At 34.1% G+C, this 25335-nt stretch overlaps 1 protein-coding gene across 1 annotated transcript in view; it reads left to right on the top strand.

Moving 5' to 3' along the window:
• The window catches only part of RPS6KA6 (ribosomal protein S6 kinase A6), a 139368-nt gene that overhangs the window by 101595 nt on the left and 12438 nt on the right, over nucleotides 1-25335 (top strand). The window contains exons 17-20 of the mRNA XM_036270522.1: nucleotides 103-261; nucleotides 4998-5159; nucleotides 17121-17197; nucleotides 19041-19158. Of these exons, the coding sequence (XP_036126415.1) occupies nucleotides 103-261; nucleotides 4998-5159; nucleotides 17121-17197; nucleotides 19041-19158 (516 nt within the window). The remainder of the gene's footprint in view (nucleotides 1-102; nucleotides 262-4997; nucleotides 5160-17120; nucleotides 17198-19040; nucleotides 19159-25335) is intronic.

Here is a 25335-nt window from a genome sequence, read left to right as displayed (position 1 = left end):
TTTAACGCTAGAGGTTCACTAGAAAAGCTAAGTAAATGTAATTTTAATATTTCAGAATTGTAATTATAAATAATAACATTTTAAAAATGTGTTCTTTTTTAGGTTTATGATGATGGTAGATATGTTTATCTTGTTACGGATTTGATGAAAGGAGGAGAGCTACTTGACCGTATTCTCAAACAAAAATGTTTCTCAGAACGGGAAGCTAGTGATGTAATGTTTGTAATAACTAAGACAGTTGACTATCTTCATTGTCAAGGAGTAAGTTGTAGTTATATTCTTCCCTTCAAATCTGGGATGTATATATTTATAAAATTATATGTAGGGGATGCCATTTAAAATGAATTACTTTTCAATAATATATTTTGTAGATACTATCCTAATAAAACTCATAAAGTAGTGAAGGTTATAGATTTAGGAAATTGGAAAATGTTTTAATTTTCTTCACTCTGCCTATTGACCCTGATTTAATAGCATATTCATTTTAAAAGTGGTTTGGGCCCTGGCCGGTTTGGCTCAGCGGTTAGAGCGTCCGCCTGCCGTCCGGAGAGGCCCGGGTTCGGTTCCCGCTAAGGGCATGTACCTCGGTTGCAGTTTGTCCCCGGCCCTGGTTGGTCGTGCGGGTGGCAGCCACTCGATGTGTCCCTTTCACATCGATGTTTCCCTCTCTCTCTTCCTCTCTCTCCCTCCCACTCTGTCTGTACAAAAAATGGAAAAATGTCCTCGGATGAGGATTAAAAAAAAAAAAAAAAAAAGTGGTTTGGATTATATAAAGGAACCTAACCTTGACTTTGAAATTATTAAAGCTAATCAGATCTAAAAGTGAAACATAAAAGAATTATCCAAGGGTATGTGAATATTATTCAAATTATGCTATAGCTAACATATAAAGTTCTGGCAGTAAGAGGACTATATATCATGATCATTGCCAACTCTTCCTGTAAATATAGTAAGAAATTTGGATTCTAAACATTTGAAGTATTAATCTATTAAAATTTGTAGTAGTGGAGCAGGCCTGTCATTTTGCTTTGTATCTGTTTATAAAGAAAGCAAATGTTACCAAAAGAGGTCAGCTTTTATTATATGCACTTCTGTAAGGAAACAAAGTCACAAATAATTTTAAATGTTAAGTTTGAATCAGTTGTAACAGTGGATATGTATACAAGTATAAACAATAAATTAATGGACAACTCAAAATTGGCACAGTGAAAATTCTATGTGGGCCCCTTTTATAAATAAAAAAATAAGCTAGTTCTCAGTTTTGTGTCTGGTTTAATAGACTATATTTTTCAATATCATAAAATATGAACTGTATAAGGCTAAAGGAATAGTTCTATTATAATTTAAATGCTTGATTGTTTTTATCAACATTCTCTAAAATAAAGGAGGACCAGAAATTTTGAGAAGAGGAAAATGATAAGTATCTTCTTTTTAAATTTATTTTTATTTTTATTCCTTTATTTAATTAAATTTATTGGGGTGACATTGGTTAATAAGATCATATGGGTTTCAAGTGTACACTTCTGTGAAACATGATCTGTATATTGTAAGGGGGTCAAATACATGGTGACAGAATTTGATTTGACTTTGGTTGTGAGCACACTGAGCATATTTAGTTTATTATTTCAGAAACATTTCAGTTTCTTATATCAATTCAATAAATTAATGACAGATATGTATTTAGCATTTCTATGTGCCAGGCATTATAAAAAGTGTTACAGATTCAAATATGAGTAAGACTTGGTCCTTGTCTTTAAAGATCTTTCTATGTAGTGAACTGCTGATTAAAGATAGAACTAGATTAAATTCAGTGAATAATTATCAGTAGAGAATTTTAGAATATTTTTCATTTCTAGCATTATATTTGGTTTTTATTTATTGCTTCTATATTTCTACTGATAGTTTCATGCATTGAAAGCATGTTTTGTTTTACTTTATTGAGATATAGTAGCAAGTTTATTTTTAATTTTTTATGTATAGTCTTGTGAATTTTTACTAATACATTTTATTGAGATTAATTCACAGATAATATTGTGTAAGTTTAAGGTATACAACATTTATGCATTTATATGATGCAATATTACCACCCTAGCTTTAGCTGTTACCTCCATCACATTATTTTAAAAATTGTCAGTATGTTCACCACCCCAAGCAATACAAAATACAGATGATGTATTATAGAATTGTATACCTGAAACCTATATAATTTCATTAAGCAATGTCACCCCAGTAAATTCAATTAAAAAGTAAAAATACTTGTCATTTAGTTCCAATGTGATTCATCTTGGATTTAGAATTGATTGTTTCTCTTTTTTTCTTGAAAGTGTTCTATTTTATTGGTTCTTTCTCATATATATATATATATATATATATATATATATATACACACACACACACACACACACACACACATATAATTTTGGATTGTATGCTACACATTTCAATATTAAATTATGGATATTTTTGTGTACTGTTGATTTTCTCCCATTATTATTACTGATTTTTTTGTTATGTTTTAGTAGATAATTTTCTTGGCATTGTTTGCACTGAAAACTCTGCTTTTTGGGTAGTAACTTTGATGTCTATCTTTCATCTTAGTATAAACTACTTTGAGTCTCTTCTACACATTTTAAAATTTTTTATTGAATTTATTTGGGTGACATTGGTTAATAAAATTATACAGGTTTCAGGTTTATAACTCTATAGTACATCATCTATAGAGTGAATCATGTGTTCAGCCCCCCCCCCCAAATCAAGTCTTCTTCCATCACCATTTATCCCCCCTTTACCTTCTTCTACCTCCCTTTACCCCTCTTCTACACATTGTTGATTCAGGGGTAGGTTCTATTTTTAAATTTTTATTTATGGATTTTTAGAGAAAGAGGAAGGGAGGAAGAGAACGAGATTGATTTGTTGTTCCACTTATTTATGTGTTCATTGGTTGATTCTTTTTTTCCCCCTTTATTGATTTTAGAGAGGGGAAGGGAGAGAGAGAAAGATTGAAACATCAATAAGAGAGAACATTGATCGGCCGCCTCCTGCACACCCCCCATTGGGGATTGGGCCCACAACCTGGACATATGCCCTGACCAGGAATCAAACCCACAACTTCTTGGTGCATGGACGCTCAGCCACTTAGCCACACCAGCCAAGCCATTGGTTGATTCTTGTATGTGCCCTGACCGGGGATCGAACCAACAACCTTGGTGTATCAGGACGACACTCTTAACGACTAAACTACCTGGCCAGGGCTCAGAAGTAGTTCTGACTTTTTTTTTTAATCCTCACCCGAGGACATTTTTTTCCATTTTTTGTTCAGATAGAGGGAGGGAGAAAGAGGAAGAGAGAGAGAGAAACATCGATGTGAAAGGGACACATCGAGTGGCTGCCACCTGCATGACCAACCAGGGCCAGGGACAAACTGCAACCGAGGTACATGCCCTTAGTGGGAACCGAACCCGGGTCTTTCTGGACCTCAGGCCGACACTCTAACCACTGAGCCAAACCGGCCAGGGCAATGACTTTTTGACTTACAGTATCCCTTCACCCAGCATCAAAGTTTGCCCAGCATGTCTTTTCTGGTTATTTAGGCCAGAAAGACTGGGTTTTTCCACATGTATCTTCACTACCACGCTGTGATGTAGGGACTATACTTAACCCTAGCTTAAAAGCCATTTATATAGTTCCCTGTATTCCCTACTTCAGCCAAGTGTGTACTCCTCACCAGTCTATTTGCTTCTGTTCACTCCCTAGCATCTTCAGGTAGTTTATTTTTCTATTATGTTCAGGTTTTTTGTTTGTTTGTTTTTTTTGTTTTTTTTTATTAATTAATTTTTGTTACAGATGTTTCTACTTTTTCCCCACTGATTCCCCCCTCCCCCTCCCTCCCTGCCCTGTCCCCAGTTTGTTGTCCATGTCCACTGTTCATGCATACATGCATATAAGTTCTGTGGTTAACCCCCTCTTCTGGGGGTTGTCATTCTGTACCCCACTTCCACATCTCTGGGACTACCCCATTCCTCAGAATGTTATGTTCATTATATTCCACAAATAAGTGAGATCATATGATACTTGTCTTTCTCTGTTTGGCTTCTTTCACGTAGGATGATACTTTCCAGGTCCCTCCATGTAGTCTCAAAGGATAAGAGATCTTTCTTTCTTATAGCTGCGTAGTACTCCATTGTGTACATGTACCACAGCTTTTTTTTTTTTTAATCCTCACCCGAGGACATTTTTCCATTTTTTGTTCAGGTAGAGTGGGAGGGAGAGAGAGGAACACAGAGAGAGAGAGAAACATCGATGTGAAAGGAACACATCGAGTGGCTGCCACCCACACAACCGACCAGGGCCGGGGACAAACTGCAACCGAGGTACGCGCCCTTAGCGGGAACCGAACCTGGGTCTCTCAGGACCGCAGGCCCACGCTCTAACCGCTGAGCCAAACCGGCCAGGGCTGTACCACAGCTTTTTTATCCATTCATCTACTGATGGACACTTGAGCTGTTTCCAGATCTTAGCTATTGTAAACAGTGCTGCTACAAACATGAGAGTACATATATTCTTTCTGATTGGTGTTTCAGGCTTCTTAGGGTATATTCCTAGAAATGGGATCACTGGGTCAATTGGCAGTTCAATTTTTAATTTTTTGAGGTAATACCATTATGTTCAGGTTTTATAGTTGTTTTCTGTGGAGAGGGGTATATTAAGTAGGGTGTTAGTCCATTTTAACTGGAAGTGGTACTGAGAATTGAGTTTTGATACTTTGTGTTTTGAAGTTGTTAACAAAACTGGTAGCTTGAATAGAAAGTGGAGTATCTATCTGATAGAGATTATTTCCTCTGTATACTTCAAGATTATACAGTGTGGACAAAGAATCATTTTCAATATTTTACAATTAAGAAAGTTATTTTCCTGGAAAAATATTAACTTAAAATGTTTTATTTCACAGGTATTTATTTCGCTATAGAAATATAATGCTTTTTTCTTTTATGTTCAAGGTTGTTCATCGTGATCTTAAACCTAGTAATATTTTGTACATGGATGAATCAGCCAATGCAGACTCCATTCGGATCTGTGATTTTGGGTTTGCAAAGCAACTTCGAGGAGAAAATGGGCTTCTCTTAACTCCATGCTACACTGCAAACTTTGTAGCACCTGAGGTATTCTTTAAAAATTCAGTTTTTGTTTTTCACTCTTTTCCTTTAGTTGAATGTATATGATAGCATGTATATGTTATTGTAGGTAGGTAAAAGATGAGTTACTGTGTCCACTCTCAATTATAAAGCTCTTTAAATCTGTGAATTCTGATAACCCCTAATATAAATATTTAGACTGAGAGCTAGCATCTGAAACCAACCTGAATGTAATAATTAGACTATTTTATTTTATTTGGTGATATACTAGTTTTAGCATCATATCCTTTTAGAGCTGGAAGAGAGAGTTGAGATAAACCATCTTCAACATATTATTAAATATTATAAATGAGGAAACTAAGGTTTAAAGTACTTAAATAACTTTTTCATGACCCAGCATTCACTTAGTAACAAAGCCAGGATAGATTTTCCGATATTTTAGTTTGTGCTGAACGTGATGTAATTTATATTGTTTAGCATTACACATACATATAAAGGCACAACATGGAGGAACCTAGAGAGTATTATGCTGAGCATAATAAGCCAGTCAGAGAAAGGCAAGTATCACATGATCTCACTTATTTATGGAATATCATGAACAAAATAAGCTGTCAACCAAAACAGATCCAGACTCATGGAAGTAGAGAACAGACTGACAATCCTCAGAGGGATGGGAGTGTGTGGGGAAGAGATAAACCAAAGAACTGATATGCATATATGTACAACCAATGGACATAGACATTAGTTTTGGGAAAGCAGGATGGGGGTGGGAGTGGGAGGAGGCAATCACTGGGGTAAGAAAGGGGAGACATCTGTAATACTTACAACAAATAAAAAATATCCTCAGTTTCAGGGGAAAAAAAGGGAGTAACAGAGAAAGTAACTGGCTTGCTTGAGATAAAAAGTCCTGCTGTATGAAGGCTCCAATAATGGCTGGGTCCTTACAGTCAGAGGCATATAGTACTTCTGTTGTTCAACAAAAAATAAAGCTGCAGTTTAAAGTAAAAATAAATAAATAAAGGCAGTGCAATCCCTGGTTCTTTTTTAAAATCTTCAGATTCCTGGAGAAAACAGCTTCACAGGGGTTTTTATAAGGAGTCAAGCTTTTCTTGCCAAATATCATTCATACATAGATCTTGCAGGGAAGAGTCAGGAAAGGTGAGGCTGAGGAGGTTCTAATCACGTGGAGTTTTGATGGTAGCAATTCTCATAGCATTGGAAAGTATGGTTTATAAAATAATAAATCAGGGATGGCATTGCTCATATAGATTCTTTTTAGATATGTTTGTAAATCAGGAACTGTTCATATATGTGGTGAATAATGCTATGAATCAATATATGTTCAATACAAATAAAACAAAAAAATCTTCAGGTTTGAAAATTTGAAATTTCTAAGTTAGAGAAGATAAAATAATTTCACAACAACTTTCTATCTCGACGACAAATTCTATCTTATGATAATATGGCACATTGCATTAGCATGAGCCATTTGTATTTAAATACCAACAAATATGTATTTTAATGTAGATATTAGAAAAATAAATACTATTTCTAAATAATGAAAATAGAAATGTAGAAAATAGAAAAATAACTTTCTAAAGAAAAATTCCCGAGTTAAAATTTATTAAATCTTTAAGCTGTGGATGATGAAGAAGGATAACACTTGTTTTACTGGGTTTTTAGGATAAGAGATTTGCCCTGTAAGAAATTATGTACATATACAGAGAATGTACTTTAATCTGTATTTTAATTAAATTCATGGAATAATTAATGTACACATTTTTATCAAACTAAAATATATTGAAACTATATTTCCCCAAATACAAATTAGAACACATGCAATATCCAAGGAAGGATTATTATATTTATCTCAGGTGGAAGAGATATAACTTATACTTTAAAAAATTAGCCTTTCTCAGACATTTTAATGATTTCATATAGGAGGACAGAATATTTGAAATCGGGGCTCTTCTGTTAATTATAGGGTATATAATTATCATAAATATTCTAGCATATTTATGCAGTAGACATGACAGAATGAAAAATAACCATTTTAATAGCCAAGTTCTTTATACTGACTTAATATTATGGATGTGTACCCTTGGTATAATGGAAACTTCACACTGGAAAAAGGTTAGGGATGAATGTGTTCCAAATAAACATCTCAAAAACAGACATTAAAGTAAAAAATATATTTTGTATCTCTGTGTTTAGATTAATGGCAAGATGGACATTTTTAGATTAATAGCTAGATAAACATTTTTAAATGAGTGTAAATTAACAGAGTAGAATACAGCCCATTGATGTTTTTTTATCCTAACAGACTTCCCTTGTAGTAAGTCACTTTCACCATAGTGATAGTGCAGTTTATCAGATGGACATGTGGACACCATTTCTCTGTAACTAGTGCTTGAAGCATCTTTGGCTAGTATTTGTATTTTCAAAATGCTTTGAGGTAGTCATCAAAGAGGGCAACAGAGTAGGTGGGATGTTACAGTCACCTCCTCTCAGGACCAAACTGGAATTACAAATAAAATATAGAGGAATAAACCTGAATAACTAACTGAACACTAGCTGAAGAGAAGTCTTATAACTAAGGATTTATAGAAGAAGCCATATTGAGACTTGGTAGGAAGGGCAGAGACCCTCAAAGGGCTGGGTCCACTCACACAGGTATGGCTGAGATTTCAGAGGGGTATCACAGCTGCAAAGGTTTCCCCTGAACCCCAAGCCAGGCTTCTCAACCCCAAGCCAGGCTTCTCAACCCAGAGCACCAGAATCAGGAAAAGGCACCCACATAACATCTCACTGTGAAAATCAGTGAGGATTCTATCTGCCAGGGAGAGACAGGAGTCCGATAGAGACACAGGCACCCTGTTAAAGAGCCAACACACTAATTCTCATTCACAGCTACTAACCCTGCACTCCACTGGAGGGAGGGTTTGAGTGGATATAGTCGCATGAGGAGAGATGGGTTTGTGGCTCTCGGGAGAGAACAGAAGGGACAGACGACAGGTTAGCTGTACTGTTCCTCTCTTACACCATATACACCATTTTTATTGGGTGGAACACTCCCCTCTATAAGCATCAGCCTGGGGGAATGCAATATCCCACCCTCTGGACTCCCTTGGCCCCCCAGGCATAGGTGATCAAGGAAGTTGTGCCACAGGTTCCCACAGGACACCTATTACATAAGGCCACCCTACCAAGACTGAAAGTCATAGAAGATCCACTGAATACACAGAGATAAGTGCAAAGATGCAGCCAAAATGGGGAGTAAAATAAACATGCCTCAAATTAAAGGACAGGAGAAATCTCTGGGGGAAAAAAAAGCTAAATTAAATGGAGGCAAGCAATTTACCAGATAATAGAATTCAAAAAATATTCATAAGGATGCACAAGGAGTTTAGTGAGAACTTCAACAAAGAGATAGCAAGCATAAAAAAAGACATAGAAAACTTAAAAAATAACCAGTCAGAAGTGAAGGATACATTATCTGAAATGAAGAATACACGAAGAGATAAAGAGTAGGTTGAATGAAGCAGAGGATCAAATCAGCAATTTGGAAAACAAGGTAGCAGAAAACACCCAATCAGAACAGCAAAAAGAAAAAAGAATTTTAAAAAATGAGTAGTTTAAGGGACCTTTGGTACATTATGAAGCATAATAACATCCATATCATAAGGGTACCAAAAGAAGAGAGAGCTAGGGATCAAGAACCTATTTGAAGAAATAATGACTAAAAACGTTCCTAACCTGGTGAAGGAAAAAGACACAAAAGCCCAGGAAACACAGAGTCTCAGACAAGTTGAAACCAAAAAGCTCACATCAAGACACACCTCATAATTAAAATGACAAAGGGTTAAAGACAAAGAGAGAATCTTAAAACCAGCAAGAGAAAGGTTAGTTACTTATAAGGGAACATAAGACTGTCAACTGATTTCTCAACAAAAGCATTTCAGGCAAGAAGGGAGTTGTATGATATATTCAAAATGATGAAAACAGAGGACCTACAGCCAAGACTAGATTACACAGCAAGGCTATAATTTAAAATCGAAGGAGAAAAAGAAAAAGAAAGCTAAAGGAGTTTGTTATCACCAGAAGATATTATAAGAAATGTTAAAGTATCTTTTATAAGAAGTACAAAAAGAAAAAAGAAAAAACAAAAAAACAGTGGAACATTTATTAAAAATTATCTTTATTGTTGAGAGTATTACAGATGTCCTCCTTTTTTCCCCCATGACACCCTCCTTCCTGTTCTCAACCCTTCCTACCTTCACTACACTGTTGTCTGTGTCCATTGATTATGCATATATGCATAAAAGTTCTTCAGTTTTTCTCTTCTTACCTCCCCCTACCCTCTTCACTCTGAGGTTTGTCAGTCTGTTCCCTACTTCCATGTCTCTGGATCTGTTTTGTTCGACAGCTTATTTTGGTATATTCCACAAATAAGTGAGATCTTGTGGTACTTGTCTTTCTCTGACTGACTTATTTCATTTAGAATAATGCTCTCCAGGTCCCTCCATGCCATCTCAAAGGGTAAGATATCTTTTTTTTTTACCACTGCATAGTATTCCATTGTGTAAATATACCACATCCTTTTTAACACCTCATCTACTGATAGACATTTGGGCTGTTTCCAGATCTTAGCTATTGCAAATAGCACTGCTAGGAACATATAGGTGCATATATTCTTTCTGATTGTTGTTTCAGGCTTAAATGTAAATGGCTTACATGCTCCAATCCTAAGACATAGAAGCGCTTAAATATATACAGCAAATCTTGATAGATACAACGGCAGAGTTAGACAGTGATACAGTCACAGTGGGGATTTTAACACCCCACTGAGAACATCAACAAGGAAAGAATGGCCTTAAATGACATACTGGATCAGATGGATTTACGTGATATCTTCAGAGCATTTCACCCCAAAGCAGCACATAAAATATTTTCTAGAATAGATCACATGTTAGACCACAAAACAATTTTCAATAAAGTTAAAAAGTTTGAAATCATATCAAGTATCTATTCTTACCAGAATGGTATACAATTAGAAAATATTCACAAGTAACAAAACTGAAAAACACACAACAACATAGAGACTAAATAACATGTTACTAAACAATGAATGGGTGAGCAATAACATCAAGGAAGAAAGCAAAAGATACTTAAAAAAAAAAAATGAAAATGAACACAATGACCCAAAATCTATGGGACACAGTGAAAGCACTTGTAAGAGTGAAATTCATAGCTTTACCTGTTTACATCTAGAAACATGACATCTCAAATAAACGATCTAACTTTACATTTATTAGTGGAACCTGAAAAAGAACAGCAATCAAAAACCAAAGTGAGCCCTGGCCAGTTTTTCTCAGTGGTTAGAACGTTGGCCTGTGGTCCAGAGAGGCCCGGGTTCGGTTCCTGCTAAGGGCGCGTACCTCAGTTGCAGTTTGTCCCCGGCCCTGGTTGGTCATGCGGGTGGCAGCCGCTGGATGTGTCCCTTTCACGTCAATGTTTCTTTCTTTCTCTCTCTCTCTCTTCCTCTTTCTCCCTCCCACTCTATCTGAACAAAAAATGGAAAAATGTCCTCAGGTGAGGATAAAAAAAAAAAAGTGAATGGAAGAAAGGAAATAATAAAGATCAGAGAAGAAATAAATGAACTAGAGTTTAAGAACAACAGAGAAGATCAATGAAACCAAGAGCTGGATCTTTAAAAAGATAAACAAGATCGACAAATCAGACAACTCATCAGGAATAAAAGAGAGAATACCCAAATAAAATCAGAAATGAAAGAGGAAAAGTAACAACTGACACCAAAGAAATTCAAAGGATTGTAAAAAAAATATTATGAACAACTATATGCCAATAAATTATACAATCTGGACAAAAATGGATAAATTACTAGAAACACCAATCTTCTAAAACTGAATCAGGAAAAATCAGAAAACCTGAGTAGACCGATTACAAGTAATGACATTCAAGCAGTAATTAAAAAAAAAAAAAAAAAAAAAAAAGACTCTCAACAAACAAAAGTCCAAGGCCGGATGCCTCCACAGGAGAACTTTACCAAATATTCTGTTCAAAGAAGGACTTATACCTAACTTTACAAACTATTTGAAAAAATCAATATCTGCTGAGGGAAGAATCCCAAGTTCATTCTACATGCCCAGCATTATCCTAATTCCAAAACCAAATAAAGACACTGTAAAGAAAGAAAATTATAGGTCAATGTACCTGATGAACAAAGATGCTAACATCTTCAGAAAAATATTATCAAGCTGTATCCAGCAATACATTAAAAAGATCATACAACATGAACAAGTGTGATTTATTCCCAGGACTCATTGTTGGTACAGTATCTGCAAATGAATAAACATGATATACTGCATAAAGAAAAATGAAGAATGAAAATCACATGATCATATCAATAAAGGCAGAAAACGCATTTGATAAAATCAAGCCCCCATTTATGATAAAAAGTTTTAGCAAACTGAGAATAAAGGGAATAAACCTCAACATAACAAAGATAATATATGAAAAACTCACATCATACTTAAAACGGCAAAAACTAAAAACATTTCCTCTAATATCAGGAACAATTACCACTTTTATTCAGTGTAGTACTGGAAGTTGAAAAAAATGCGATAGAGTGAAGCTGTGGAAGTCGAAGTACGAAGTGGAGAGGGACGACTATATATAAATAAAGAATCCTACTTTGTGGAAACTCATCTATCGTGGTAGAGTCTGGAACTGATTAACTGTGATAAACGAGGGCCGACTGTACTACAATCAGACAAGAAGAAATAAAAGACATCCAAATTGGAAAGAAAGAAATAAAACTGTCATTATTTGATGATGACATGATACTGTACATAGAGAACCCTAAAGATGCCATCAAAACTACTAGAAGTGATCAATGAATTCGACAAAGTAGCAGGACACAAAATAAATATCCAGAAATCAGTTGCATTTTAATATACCAATAATGAACTATGAGAAAGATAAACTAAGAAAACAATATAATTTACAATTTGTTGAAAAAGAATAAGATACTTAAGAATAAATTTAACCAAGCATGTAAAAAACTTTTATTCAGAAAGTTATAAGACACTGAAGAAAGAAATTGAAGAAGATACAAATAAGTGGAAGCATATACCATGTTCATGGATAGGAAAAATTAACATCATCAAATGTCCATAGTGCCCAAAGCAATCTATAGAGTCAGGACAATTCCTATCAGGATACCAATGGCATATTTCACAGAACTAGAACATATATTCAAAAAATTTAGATGGAACCACAGAAGACCCCAGATAGCCACAGCAATTTTTAGAAAGAAGAACAAAGTTGGAATAATCATTCTACCTGATATCAAACATACTCCAAGGACATAGTAATCAAAACAGCATGGTACTGGCACAAAAGCTGACATATAGATCAATAGAACAATACAGAGACAAGAAATAAACCCACACCTTTATATCCGATTAATATTTGACAAAGGAGGCAAAAACATAGAGTGGGCTTAAGATAGTCTATTCAATAAACAGTGCTGTGAAAATTCTACAGATATGTGTAAAGAACTCAAAATGGATTAAATATTTAAATATAAGTCACGAAATCATAAAAATTCTACAAGAAAACATAGGCAGTAAAACCTTGGACATTTGTCATAGCAATGTTTTGTTTTTTTTCTGATATTTCCCCTTGGGTAATGGAAACAAAAGAAAAAATAAATAAATAAATGGTACAAAATCAAGCCAAAAAGATTTTGTACAACAAAGAAAACCTTCAACAAAATTTAAAAACCCACTAAGTGGGAGAACATATTCACCAATGATAAGGGGTTAATATCCAAAGTTTATGAAGAACTTATAAAGTTCAACACCAAAACCTCAAAGAATACAATTAAAAAATGGGCAAAGGATCTGAATAGACACTTCTCCAAACAGGACATACAGATGGCCAATAGACATATGAAAAGATGCTTAGTGTCACTAATTATCCGAGAAATGCAAATTAAAATTACAATGAGATATCAGCTTACCCCTGTCAGAATGGCTATCATCAATAAATCAGCAAAGAAGTGTTGGTGAGGATGTGGAGAAAAAGGGAAACTTGTGCACTGTTGGTGGGAATGCAGACTGGTAAAGCCACTGTCGAAAACAGTATGGAGTTACCTCATAAATTAATAGTCTTATTGCCTTATGACCCAACAATTCCATTTCTGTGAATATAACCAAAGAAACCCGAAACACTAATTTGAAAGAATATATGCACTCCTATGTACATTGTAGTGTTATTTACAATAGACACAATTTGGAAGTATCTCATGTGCTTACCACTACATGAGTGGATAAAAAAAAGCTGTGGTACATTTACACAATGGAATACTACATGGCCATAAAAAAAAGAAGGAACCCTTACCTTTTGTAACAGCAAAGATGGACCTAGAGAATATTGTGCTAAGTGAAATAAGCCAATCAGAGAAAGACAAGTACTATATGATCTCACTGATATGTATAATCTATTTAACAAAATAAACTAACAAGCAAAATAGAAACAGACTCTTTCATGCTGAGAACATATTGACAGTTTTCAGAAGGGAGGGTAGTTGGAAGCTGGATTAAAAAGTTAAAGGTATCACCCTGGCCGGGTTGTCTCAGTGGTTAGAGCGTCGGCCTGCGGAGCAGAGAGTCCCGGGTTCGATTCCCGAAAAGGGCACATACCACGGTTGCAGTTTGTCCCTGGCCCAGGTTGGGGTTGTGTGGGTGGCAACCAGTCGATGTGTCTCTCCCACATCGATGTTTCTCTCTCTCTCTCTTCCCCCCTCTCTCCCTCCCACTGTATCTGAAGATAAATGCAAAAATGTCCTCGGGTGAGGATAAAAAAAACATTGAGGGTATTGAGCTGAAAAGTAAGACTCATAGACACAGACAACAGTATGATGATTACCAGAGGGAAAGCGGTGAGGAGAGGTACAAAAGGGTAAAGGGGGGATAAATGGTGATGTAAGGAGACTTTACTTGTGTTGGAGATCTGACTTGTGGTGGTGAAACACAATACAATATACAGAAGTACTACAATTAGAAATTAAGTACCTATGTCAATATTTGAATATTTAGTAACATGGGGATATAAATTTATTATTTCATTACAGTGCTAAAGAGTTCTCTTTTGCTAAGATATATACTAATTACTGCCATGGCTGGGTTTTTCAGTTGATTAGAGCATTGTGCCAGTATGCCAAGGTTGCAGGTTTGATCCCCAGTCAGGGCACATACAAGAATCAACCAATGGATGCATAAATAAGTGGGACAGCAAATCAATGTTTTTTTCCCTTTTTCTTTCTTTCTTTCTCCCCTCCTTCCTACTTTGCTGCCCCCTTCCTTTTTCCCTCTCTCAAATCAATAAACAAAAATTTAAAAATAAACCAATTATAATTTCAGTTTTACAATGAGGGAGGAATATTTATTCATTTTTATGTGCATCAATTCAGTCAGCCTCTTAGGATTTATACAGTAGATGAGCTTTTCTACTATACTTATGTCACAAAAATTAATATCTCTCTAAAATAGTTTATTTTATAAATGTAAATCCATTATTCAACTGATATTTAATGTTTCCTGAGGTCTAAGATTTATCCCGAATTAAAGGAATTTTCAATAAATTGGTTGTTGTTCCTGCAGTTCTTTATAAAATAAGTGTGAAAATACTTTGCATTGCTCTACTCTAAGTTATCTTGTTTTACTCTAAATATGAGTTAAGTTGGACTTTAGAGAAAAAGAGAATGAGAATCTTTGTCTATGCTACTTTTTGCTAATTTGGAAAACCAAATGAGAAAGAAGGCAATGACATTAACTACAATACTTCTGACTTTTCTTGTATTTAATTTGATGCAAGCAGGAGGGTATTAAACACACATCTGCACTGTACTCTTTCATTCATCCCACTACCTTGCCTTGTTTCTTTTATGGCTGTATATCAGTGGTTCTCAACCATGCCTCCACCCTTTAATATAGTTCCTCATGTTGTATGTGGATGTATCTGCATGTGGGCGGACCCACCTGGAGAAGGGTAGAGGAGCAGTGTCTTTCTTCCTAAGACTATCGGAAATATGTGTTTTCCCATGGTCTTAGGCAACCCCTGTGAAAGGGTCGTTCAACCCCTAGGTTGAGAACCGCTGCTATATATTCTTAATATTTTAGAGCATTAACACCCAGTCTAGAGCAAAAGTGGACTGCCTCTTCCTTACCCATACAAAATAATTTTTAATGTGTGTTAAATGTATAAAACCGGTTTTTCATGGTTGGCCCTAATTAAATTAAGCAATATGACACCTCCTGTTCCCTTTTTCTCATTAATTAGGAAGGTTATGGGAGTATGAAATAGTTCTAGATGACTCAGTGAATAACCCTCGCCTGTCAGATGGGTTCCTGGGTAGTCCTTCAACCTTGGCTATAAATCGGAACATCCTAAAAATACTGTCCTAGCCCTGGCTGAGCATCTTCCCCTTACACCAAGGTTGCAGGTTCAATCCTCCATAAGGGCCCATACATGAATCAGCCAATGAATACCTAAATAAATACGTAGGACAACAAATCAATGTTTCTCTCCTCTCCCTCTCCTTCTTCTATTTCTCAATAAATAAATAAATAAATAAATAAATAAATAAATAAATAAATAAATAAATAAATCTTAAGATATACTGTGCTAAGGGAACCAGGGGAAACATGGTGATGCCCGGAACCATAGGAATTAATGAGAAAAGAAATGAAATAAGGGGGAAAGGCAACAGAGGTTTAAGTTTTACTGAAGGATGCCAACTTAGGTTTACCATGATATGTATTATTTATTAGGGCTTTTGTAGTACCTATGTGGATTATTCATATAAGTATTTTGATAGCCTCTCTAGCTTTTCAAGTTTGTACATATGTCTGTTCTTAGAAATCCAATTTAACTAGGAAAAAAACATTATATCTTGAATTTTTAGTTAGATACTTATTATTCATGTCTGGCAATTGTCAAAGCCAAACATTAATGTATTTAGCCTTTTATAAATGAAATGTCCATGCTAGTGGCTACACAGTCTCCATTGTTAATGCATTAATAATGTTTCTATTTTGTTCCAATGCCTAAAGGCTGTAACAGTGGTCTTATTTTTCTAAATAAGAAGGCTTCATTTCATCTATTTTCTAACAAACTCTATTAACTTCATTGAGAAAACTCACATGAATATATGATGAATATATTATTTGATTTTTATTAACACTAGTGCCAAGAGCAAAAAAACAGCTACCTAAATTATTGTATGAAAAATTAATGAAACCATTTAGAATGTATCAAATGTATATTTATGATCCAGAAATATACTGATCTGTTTGAGAAATAAACCTTGTATATAAAATAAAAATTCATCTTTCTTTCATAAGATCATGTTATCTTACTATCTCTTATGTAGCAAAGAGTCAGTTATCATAGATATTATAATCCCAAGCTCTAGAGTAAGAATACCTCCTCCATTACTAACTAGTTTTGTGGTATTGGGCAAATTACTGAACATTTGTCTCAGTTTCTTTGTCTTCAAAATGGAAATAATATCTGCCTCGTAGAGTCAGTGTCCAGATGAAAGACAGTAATGTGTGTAGTATATATTAAGCTTTATATACATATTAATCTTAAATTTTTATGTTTGTATTTGGTTTTCCTAAGAGAAAAAGTGAAAGATCATTAAGGTCAGGGATCATATTTTACAAGGTTGTTTATTGTATGACCCTTGTTACTTAACTTATTAATAGCCATTTATTCTATACTTGCTAATAGCAGGATATTTTTGCCTTTAACATTACATGAATCTATTTTTGAAAAGATTAAAATAATCTAATATTTTAAATTGTGAACATTTATGAGATTATTAGGAGCACAACTTACTTTGAGAAAAAGGAGTTTGTACTAGGTAATATCACATAATAAGTGTTTCTTTCTCAGGTTCTTATGCAACAGGGCTATGATGCTGCTTGTGATATTTGGAGTCTGGGAGTCCTTTTTTACACAATGTTGGCTGGGTAAGAAACCTTGTATACTCAAAATATATCACGTGATTATTTGAATTTTACCTGTATATTTTCATCTAGAAAGAGGACAGATGAAAATAACCTTAAGGAAAGTTCTATTAACATTTCAAAATATTGTATATTGTTTACTTATAAAATTTAAAAATCATAAAATAAGGTTTTTAATGAGGCAATGTTCAGATATATAATTAAAAGAGTTTTAATTGATATTGAATTAATTTTCTTAAAGTGCTTGAATTCTGTCTCTCCTGGCACTGGAGATTTAATAAGATTGAACTTTATAACAAATCTAACTAGTAACAGAATCCTAAATTACTGGAACACACACAGTTGCCCTCTCTGAAAAGGATAAAAACAAAGTAAAAAAAAAAAAAGCAATATTTGGATTATGTTAATGTTGCTAATTTGCAAGTGTTGTTTTACTCTTAATATTTTTGTTTAGGAGTAAAAATTTATGATTGTAGAAAAAGCCTGGTTTTAACAAAATCTAATGCATTGAATGGAATTTGATGAATTATAATGCAATTATAAAGTATTTAGATTTGACATTTTAGAGAAGGCATTCAGTATAATTGAAATATGCTTAATATAACAGAAGATGTATAAATATGTTATGAAATCATCACTAAGTTATTTATTGGCTTGGTGATAATTACATATGTCAGTATTCCATGTACTTTTAGATATTTTATAAACTTTTGCAAAATATTTAGCTATGGCCCAAATCAAGTGCTAAAGCTAAGAATGAACCATGGGATTCCAATTCTGGATTGCTGCTTTCAAATATTTACTTTATAAGGAAACAATATGAATGTTAGTGAATGTGTCTTCAGTGTTATATCAACTTAATTGTTACATGAGGAATTAAGATATTAACATGTTAAGACATATTTCTCATATTTTTAATAGTAAGTCTTTTCATTCCTAAATTTAAATTCCATTTTTAGTTCCATCTGTTAAAATGGTACAAAACTGATCACTTTTTGTCATACTATAATTAATTTTTAAACTACTTTAACTTTATGCAATGTATTAGTCTTCCTTTTATGTGAATATTGATCCACATAATAATTTTAATGGCTCTAGAGAGTTTTTTTTAAATGTTTTTATTTTTATTTTTTAGAGAGAGGGGAAGGAAGAGAGAGACAGAAACATCAATGTGAGAGAGAAACATTGATCAGCTGCCTCCTGCACACCCCTCACTGGGGATCTAGCCCACAACCCTGGCCATGACCAGGGATCAAACCAGGACCTCTCAGTCCATGGAATGATGCTCAACCTACTAAGCCACATCGGCTGGGTGTTATTTTGTTATATTGATATAAATATTTGACTAACCCATTTTTATGGACATTAATTGAAATTATTGTGAACCTGTTTTCACTAATAACATTTATAAAATGCTAAAGAATAAATTTGAACAAATAAAATAAATGCATTTCTATGTATATATAAAATTAACAATTTGCTCATAGTAGGTAAATTTGGTTTGGTAACTTATGCCTAGGAGAATACAAAATTTGTGTGTTTTATTCTGGTCTTACTTTAAGACTAGCTTTACATGAAAAGTCACATTTATTTTATTTTACATTGATTAACTGATCAAAGGCCAAAAGACATTGATATAGATAAGACTATTTTATTAAATAATGAATTAGGATTAAGTTCATTGTTTGAAGTATTAAATTTGATATGTACAGTGAAGGGAAATATTAGATAATATTCTTAATTTGCTATAGTAAATATTTGCATGTGGGCTTATGCTTTTGACTTTATATTAGATTTAATATGTATACTAAGCCCTTATGTCTATTAAAATCTATTTTATTAATAGCTACACACCGTTTGCTAATGGTCCCAATGATACTCCTGAAGAGATACTGCTGCGTATAGGCAATGGAAAGTTTTCTCTGAGTGGTGGAAACTGGGACAATATTTCAGATGGAGCAAAGGTATCAATTATAAATGTTTGTTACATTAGTGTGAAATTGCTGAAAATTTAAGTTATAGTCTAGTCTATATTTGCAGAGTACATGATGATGTTATATGTCTGCATTTGTTTTTGAGTTAATTCACATCTATGTGGGATTGAACAAGACAATGCCTAACTTTTTTTTGCCCTGCTTTCCAGGTAACAGTCCTCTTTTATTAACTCACATATGTTCAGAGAATATAAACTCAGTAGATCTACTGAGGAAAAATGCATAAGCCAATTAAGCTTTCTGTGTGTTTTTACACATCATTTCTTCTTTAGCACAGATATTGACTAGTGATGATGTAGGAAATTTTTATAATGTTAAATATTCTTAGAGAATGTACAGACTTTTCATCAGTAGCATCTTGATATTATTGATGGCTTAGAGCTGTCCAATAGAAATACAATGTTAAGAAACATGTGGAATTATAAAATTTCTAGTAGCTACATTAAAAAAAAGAAAATAATGAAATTAATTTAGTTACATACTTTATTTAACCTGGCATATTTAAAGTATTTTACCTTTTAATCAATATAAAATTAGGGAAATATTTTACATTCTTTTTTAATTTTAAGCCTTTCAAAATTTGCTGTGCATTTTATGCTTACGGTTTATCTGAGTGTGGAGTACCCACATTTTAAAAGTGTTCAATAGCCACATGTGGCTAATGAGTGCTGTAGTAGTGCAATTTCAAAGTAACTGGCCTAATTTAATTTAGGGGAAAAAGTGATCAAGCCTTGACTATGGATTGTTACAGTTATAATTCAAAAAATTTAAGTTTTAAGCCCTGGCCGGTTTGGCTCAGCGGTTGGAGCGTCGACCTGCGGTCCAGAGAGACCCGGGTTCAGTTCCCGCTAAGGGTGTGTACCTCGGTTGCAGTTTGTCCCCGGCCCTGGTTGGTCGTGTGGGTGGCGGCCACTCGATGTGTCCCTTTCACGAAGATGTTTCTCTCTCTTCCTCTCTCTCCCTCCTACTCTGTCTGAACAAAAAATGAAAAAATTTCCTCGGGTGAGGATTAAAAAAAATAAAAAATTAAGTTTTAAAACAAAATCCCAAAGGTTGTCAGCATGTAGTGTATAGGGACCTGAAGCTTTTAAACTGCATTTAAAGTAGAAAACATTTTCAGACAAAAGGAATTGCTTATATTTAATATCTGCTAATGATAAAACCTAATTATCTCAAGAGCACCAGTTAATTTGTAGGGTATATTATGGAATAAACATTGTATCCTGATCATTGTAGAATAAATAAGTTATGAATGTGATTGTCAATACCTTTTAAACATTAGAAAAACAGAGAAGGGATTGTGTTTGGATCTTAGCCATAATAATAAAAGTGTGCTGTGTGGTGTAGTAGAAGGAACACCTGATTAGAAGGCAGAGCTGAGTGCTAGTTTTGATCTACTAATTAGCTGCTTCAGTTTTCTCATCTGCAAAATGTGGGGACTCAGTTCTCCCTCTGGTTCCTTCTAACTCCACAATTCAATTTCTATGCATTTTGGTTTATTTATAATTTATTATATTTCCCCTTGTAAAGTGGTTGAAACTACTAGTATTATTCATTAACCCAATGTATTTTCTAGTTAGCCAGTTTGTACTTCACAAAATCACATTTTCACAAGGGACAATTTCAATGTTTAAAGCTATATATATAATCTTGCATTCCTTTAAAAATAATTGGTAAAAGTGACTATAATGCTTAAATACAGAGGAATTTATATGCCAATTGTGCTTAGAATTTTAGTTTCCCATTTTCCGTGTGTTTAACATTTAGGTCTGTCTAGTGCTTAAGGAATTTTACATATTCAAGTTAAGTTTTATTCTGACCTTCTCTTTTAGTCTGATAGTCTGGGGAAAGTATCATAGGAAATGATATTGTGAAATATTGTTGAAATATGTCACAAAGCCTTTCATATACTCTCTATATTTGGATAAAGTGACTTTAGTTTTGTCTTTGAAACTTTTTTGAAAAAGGTAGCAAATTCCTAAGCAAAGAGACTATATGAATCTTTTAAAAAACTATCTCCTGTAAATTTTAACTTGTTTTTTTCTGTTATGAGTTAGTGATAAGGTAAAGTATTGTGCAGTTGCCCCTAACCCCTTAAACTAGTTTTCTTTAGTTGCGAGAACTGTGGTATTGCTGTCATCGAATAACAATAGTTTTACTTAATTATAATTTCTTACAAGCTATTTTTCCTTTTGAATGTTTTTTCTTGCTTTTGGTTAGTACCACCACCAGAAGCATACGGAAGTTTACCTCCTGTCCATGCAGAGTTTCTAGATTTAGTTTATTCAATTAAATGGTGGGGGTCATAATGGAAGTCAGGATAGTTTTGTGTATCTTATTGCTACAATGTTTTCAGCTAACTACTCACCTGCAAACCCCAGGCTTAGAAAACATTGGCATCAATGCTTCCCTTTTGTAAACAAGGCGAGACAAGGAGAAGAATCTGGTAAACAAACTAAGAGTAGAAGAGGCAAGAGAGCAATGAAAATTTCATGGTGTCACTCCATATTAAAAATAAACACAATGATACTGATTAGCTAGAAGAGAATTCTATCTAAATTTTAGACTATTTAAAATAAGTAAAGTGTTACTTCTTTCAAGTACATATACCCTAGGCCAACAAAGAATTTACCAGTAAAAGTTTTTATGGAACAATTAATTATGGCTTCTTCCCTTGCCTCCTTTAAAAAAGAATAATTTCTACATTTCCTCTTACTTTATACCCATAACAACATTTTACTCAATGCATGGATATGTTCATCTTGTAAAAAATCACACAGTACATATAAAATTAAAATCTCCCCCAAGCAAATAATTTGTCTAGCAACATTAGAATTTTAATTTAATTATTTTTATTAAATATTTTCATGTTACATTATTGCAGGTGTCCTCCCTCCCCGCCCACCCCCCCCCCCCCGCTCCTTTGCCCACCTCCACCCACCCTGCCTCCCCATTGGCCTTCACCAAACTATGGTCTGTGTCCATGAGGTATGCATATATGTTCTTTAGCTAATCTCTTCACCTTCTTTATCCAATCACTCCCATTCCACCTCCCCTGGGGCACCAGCCAGTCTGTTCCCTGTATCCATGCTTCCAGTTTCATTTTGTTTGTCAGTTTATTTTGTTAATTAGATTTCAAATATTAGTGAGATCATATGGTATCTGTCTTTTTCTGACTAGCTTATTTTGCTCAGCATAATACTGTCCAGGTTCATCCATGCTGTTGCACAGGGTAAAAGTTCCTACTCTTTTACAGCTATGTTGTATTCCATAGTGTAAATGTATCACAGCTTTTTTATCCACTCATCTACTGATGGGCACTTTGGCTGTTTCCAGATCTTGGCTATTGTAAATAATGCTGCTATAAACATAGGAGTGCATATATTCTTTCTGATTGGTGTTTTGAAATTCTTTGGATTTATTCCCAAAAGTGGGATTACTGGGTCAACAGGCAGTTTCATTTTTAATTTTTTGAGGAAAATCCATACTGTTTTCTACATCTACCATAATGAATACTTTTTTGAATACCTTTTCATTAGCTACTTAATCTTTTTATATTATTTTTAAATTTTATTTTTCAGTTATAGTTAACACACAATATTATATTAGTTTTAGGTGTACAATGTAGTGATGAGACATTTATTTAGTATTTTCTTTCTTTTTTTTTTTTTTATCCTCACCCGAGGACATTTTTTCATTTTTTGTTCAGATAGAGTGGGAGGGAGAGAGAGGAAGAGAGAGAGAGAGAAACATCAACATGAAAGGTACACATCGAGTGGCTGCCACCCACACGACCCAACCAGGGCCGGGGACAAACTGCAACCAAGATACGTGCCAATAGCGGGAACCGAACCCGGGTCTCTCCAGTACGCAGGCCGTCGCTCTAACCGCTGAGCCAAACCAGCCAGGGCTATTTAGTATTTTCTTTATGTATACCTTGCATTGTTAATTTACACAGTAAGCTTTTGTCTACTATAAATATAAATATTGTCTTCTTGCCTGGCAGGTGTGGCTCAGTGGTTGAGCATCAACCCATGCACAAAGGGGTCACTAGTTCGATTCCCAGTCAGGGCACATGCCCGGGTTGCGAGCTTGATCCCCAGTGGGGGACAAACAGGAGGCAGCCAATCAGTGTTTCTCTCATTGATGTTTCTCTCTCTCTCTCTAAAAATCAATAAAAACATATTAAAATTTAAAAATATATATATATTGCCTTCTGTAAATTTGAAATAAGTCATCAAATTTTACATAAATATTTCTTTTCCATCTTGTTTTGAGGTTGCTTTTAATAAAAGAGTAGTTTGTTAATGTATTTACAAGTCATAGACTTCAAGATCTAGAAGGGAATGGGTGCATTATTTTGCAGATAGATAAACCAAGGTGTGTAGAATTTATCTGGCCCATAGTCACACAATAATCAGTGGCAGAGCCAGAACTATCAGTCCAGTATTCTTTTCAGTTTATCACATATTATAGAAGACACCCTGGAGGAAGTAAGGCTTTGTTAGCTTGGCTTGTATAGATGGAATGGAGGAGAAAAAGGTCTATAACCCAACCCTTTAATAATAGAAGGCTCAAAGGAAAGTTATTGTTCACTCACTTCTTTTCTATAATATGGAAATTCAGTGTACTGAATGAAGCTTATTATCCTTCACATAATCTATATTGCAGAGCAGTTTTACAATTAAAACATTATATTGAAATCCTTCTAGAACTTATAGTACCATTAGCTTTCAAATACCTTGTGCCAAATTATACTAGAGAAAGACTACAGTGTATAAAGTAAGCTAAGGAAATGCACAGGCAAATTAAATAATTAGAATTCTACTCTTAGTTTTATAGGAAGTAATAAATCATTTGTTGTTACCTGTGATCAAGGCACAAAGTATTATGTATGTATGAAACTCAATCCTTTTTGCTGAGGAAGTATGAATTGTAACACATTTGACCAAGTGAAATGCTTATAGTGTAATTAGTAATAAGTGTGATAAAAATGGTTTATATCAGTCACATGATTAAATGATGAATTATTAATCTCTACTTTCTAAACTTAAATTTAATTTGCCACCTGAGTACTGTGAGAATAGGAAATTACTCTTCTTCTGTATTCATATATGTTCAACGAATTTGGAGTCTTGCAGGCTTTTAGTTAAAATGGGTATAAAATATAAGAAATCCTTGTGGTCTAGGTTAAATTACATTAATCATTTTTCGTAGTGATGATTTTCTTCCAATTACGTTATCTAACTAAATGCCCAACTGATTATATATAAGTGATCATTCTTGTCATAGCTCAGTATCTTTTAAAAAAAAACCAAAAACTGGCCAGCACTATATCCATTTTGAAAAAAAATGCAAACATTCATATCAAAGTGACAGATTTTTGTGAACTGTAGGTACGCTCATTTTCCTCTTAGCTATCAAGAAAATTCAATGAATATTACTTAAGATAATGACACTGCAGCTTTTTCATTTGTCATCCATAATCTGCTTGTCATTTTGTCATGGAGATCTTGCTACTTATTTTGCGGGAAGGTTAAAAAGAAATAAGTTCTATTAAAATTACTTTAATTTCTTTTTTAAAAAAGTAGTAAAATGTTGATACTTCTGCTATGATGCCAGTTGACAGCATAAACCAATCAGCATTCTGTTCATATGTTTTCTAGAAACAGTAAGTATAATGTAGTGTAAGCATTTAGAATATGGCTGTATTTTCATTTTCATTTCAGGAGAATCCACTTTGCTCTTGGAAATCAGTCTTTGTTTCCAAATATAAATTGACCATTTTGTATGTTTAAATACCTGTGGAACTTTTATAATAGTACCTTGGTCTCATATGACTTAGCTGATTTTTACCCCGGGAATAATTACATCATTTTACTTTAACTGGGTTGACCATACATCCTAGTTTGCCTGGAACAGTCCTGGTCTATACCTTCCACTTTCAAGTGCTCTGGTTTAGATAACAGATTATATAACCACCCTAACTTTAACTGTCTTTAATTTCAGTTAATTTTTTTCAATAAGTATATAATAAAACGGTATCTTTGTACATCATTATGAAAAATTAATTTTTTAAATGGAGATTTTTATATTTTCCATGAATGCTTACTTAACGCCATGAACATTGAGCACTTATTGAGGGTA

This window comes from Molossus molossus, unplaced genomic scaffold (genome assembly GCF_014108415.1).
Source record: "Molossus molossus isolate mMolMol1 unplaced genomic scaffold, mMolMol1.p scaffold_m16_p_2, whole genome shotgun sequence".
NCBI classification, from domain to species: domain Eukaryota; kingdom Metazoa; phylum Chordata; class Mammalia; order Chiroptera; family Molossidae; genus Molossus; species Molossus molossus.
Note: the sequence above shows the minus strand (reverse complement) of the source record. Positions and strands in the feature narration are given on the sequence as shown.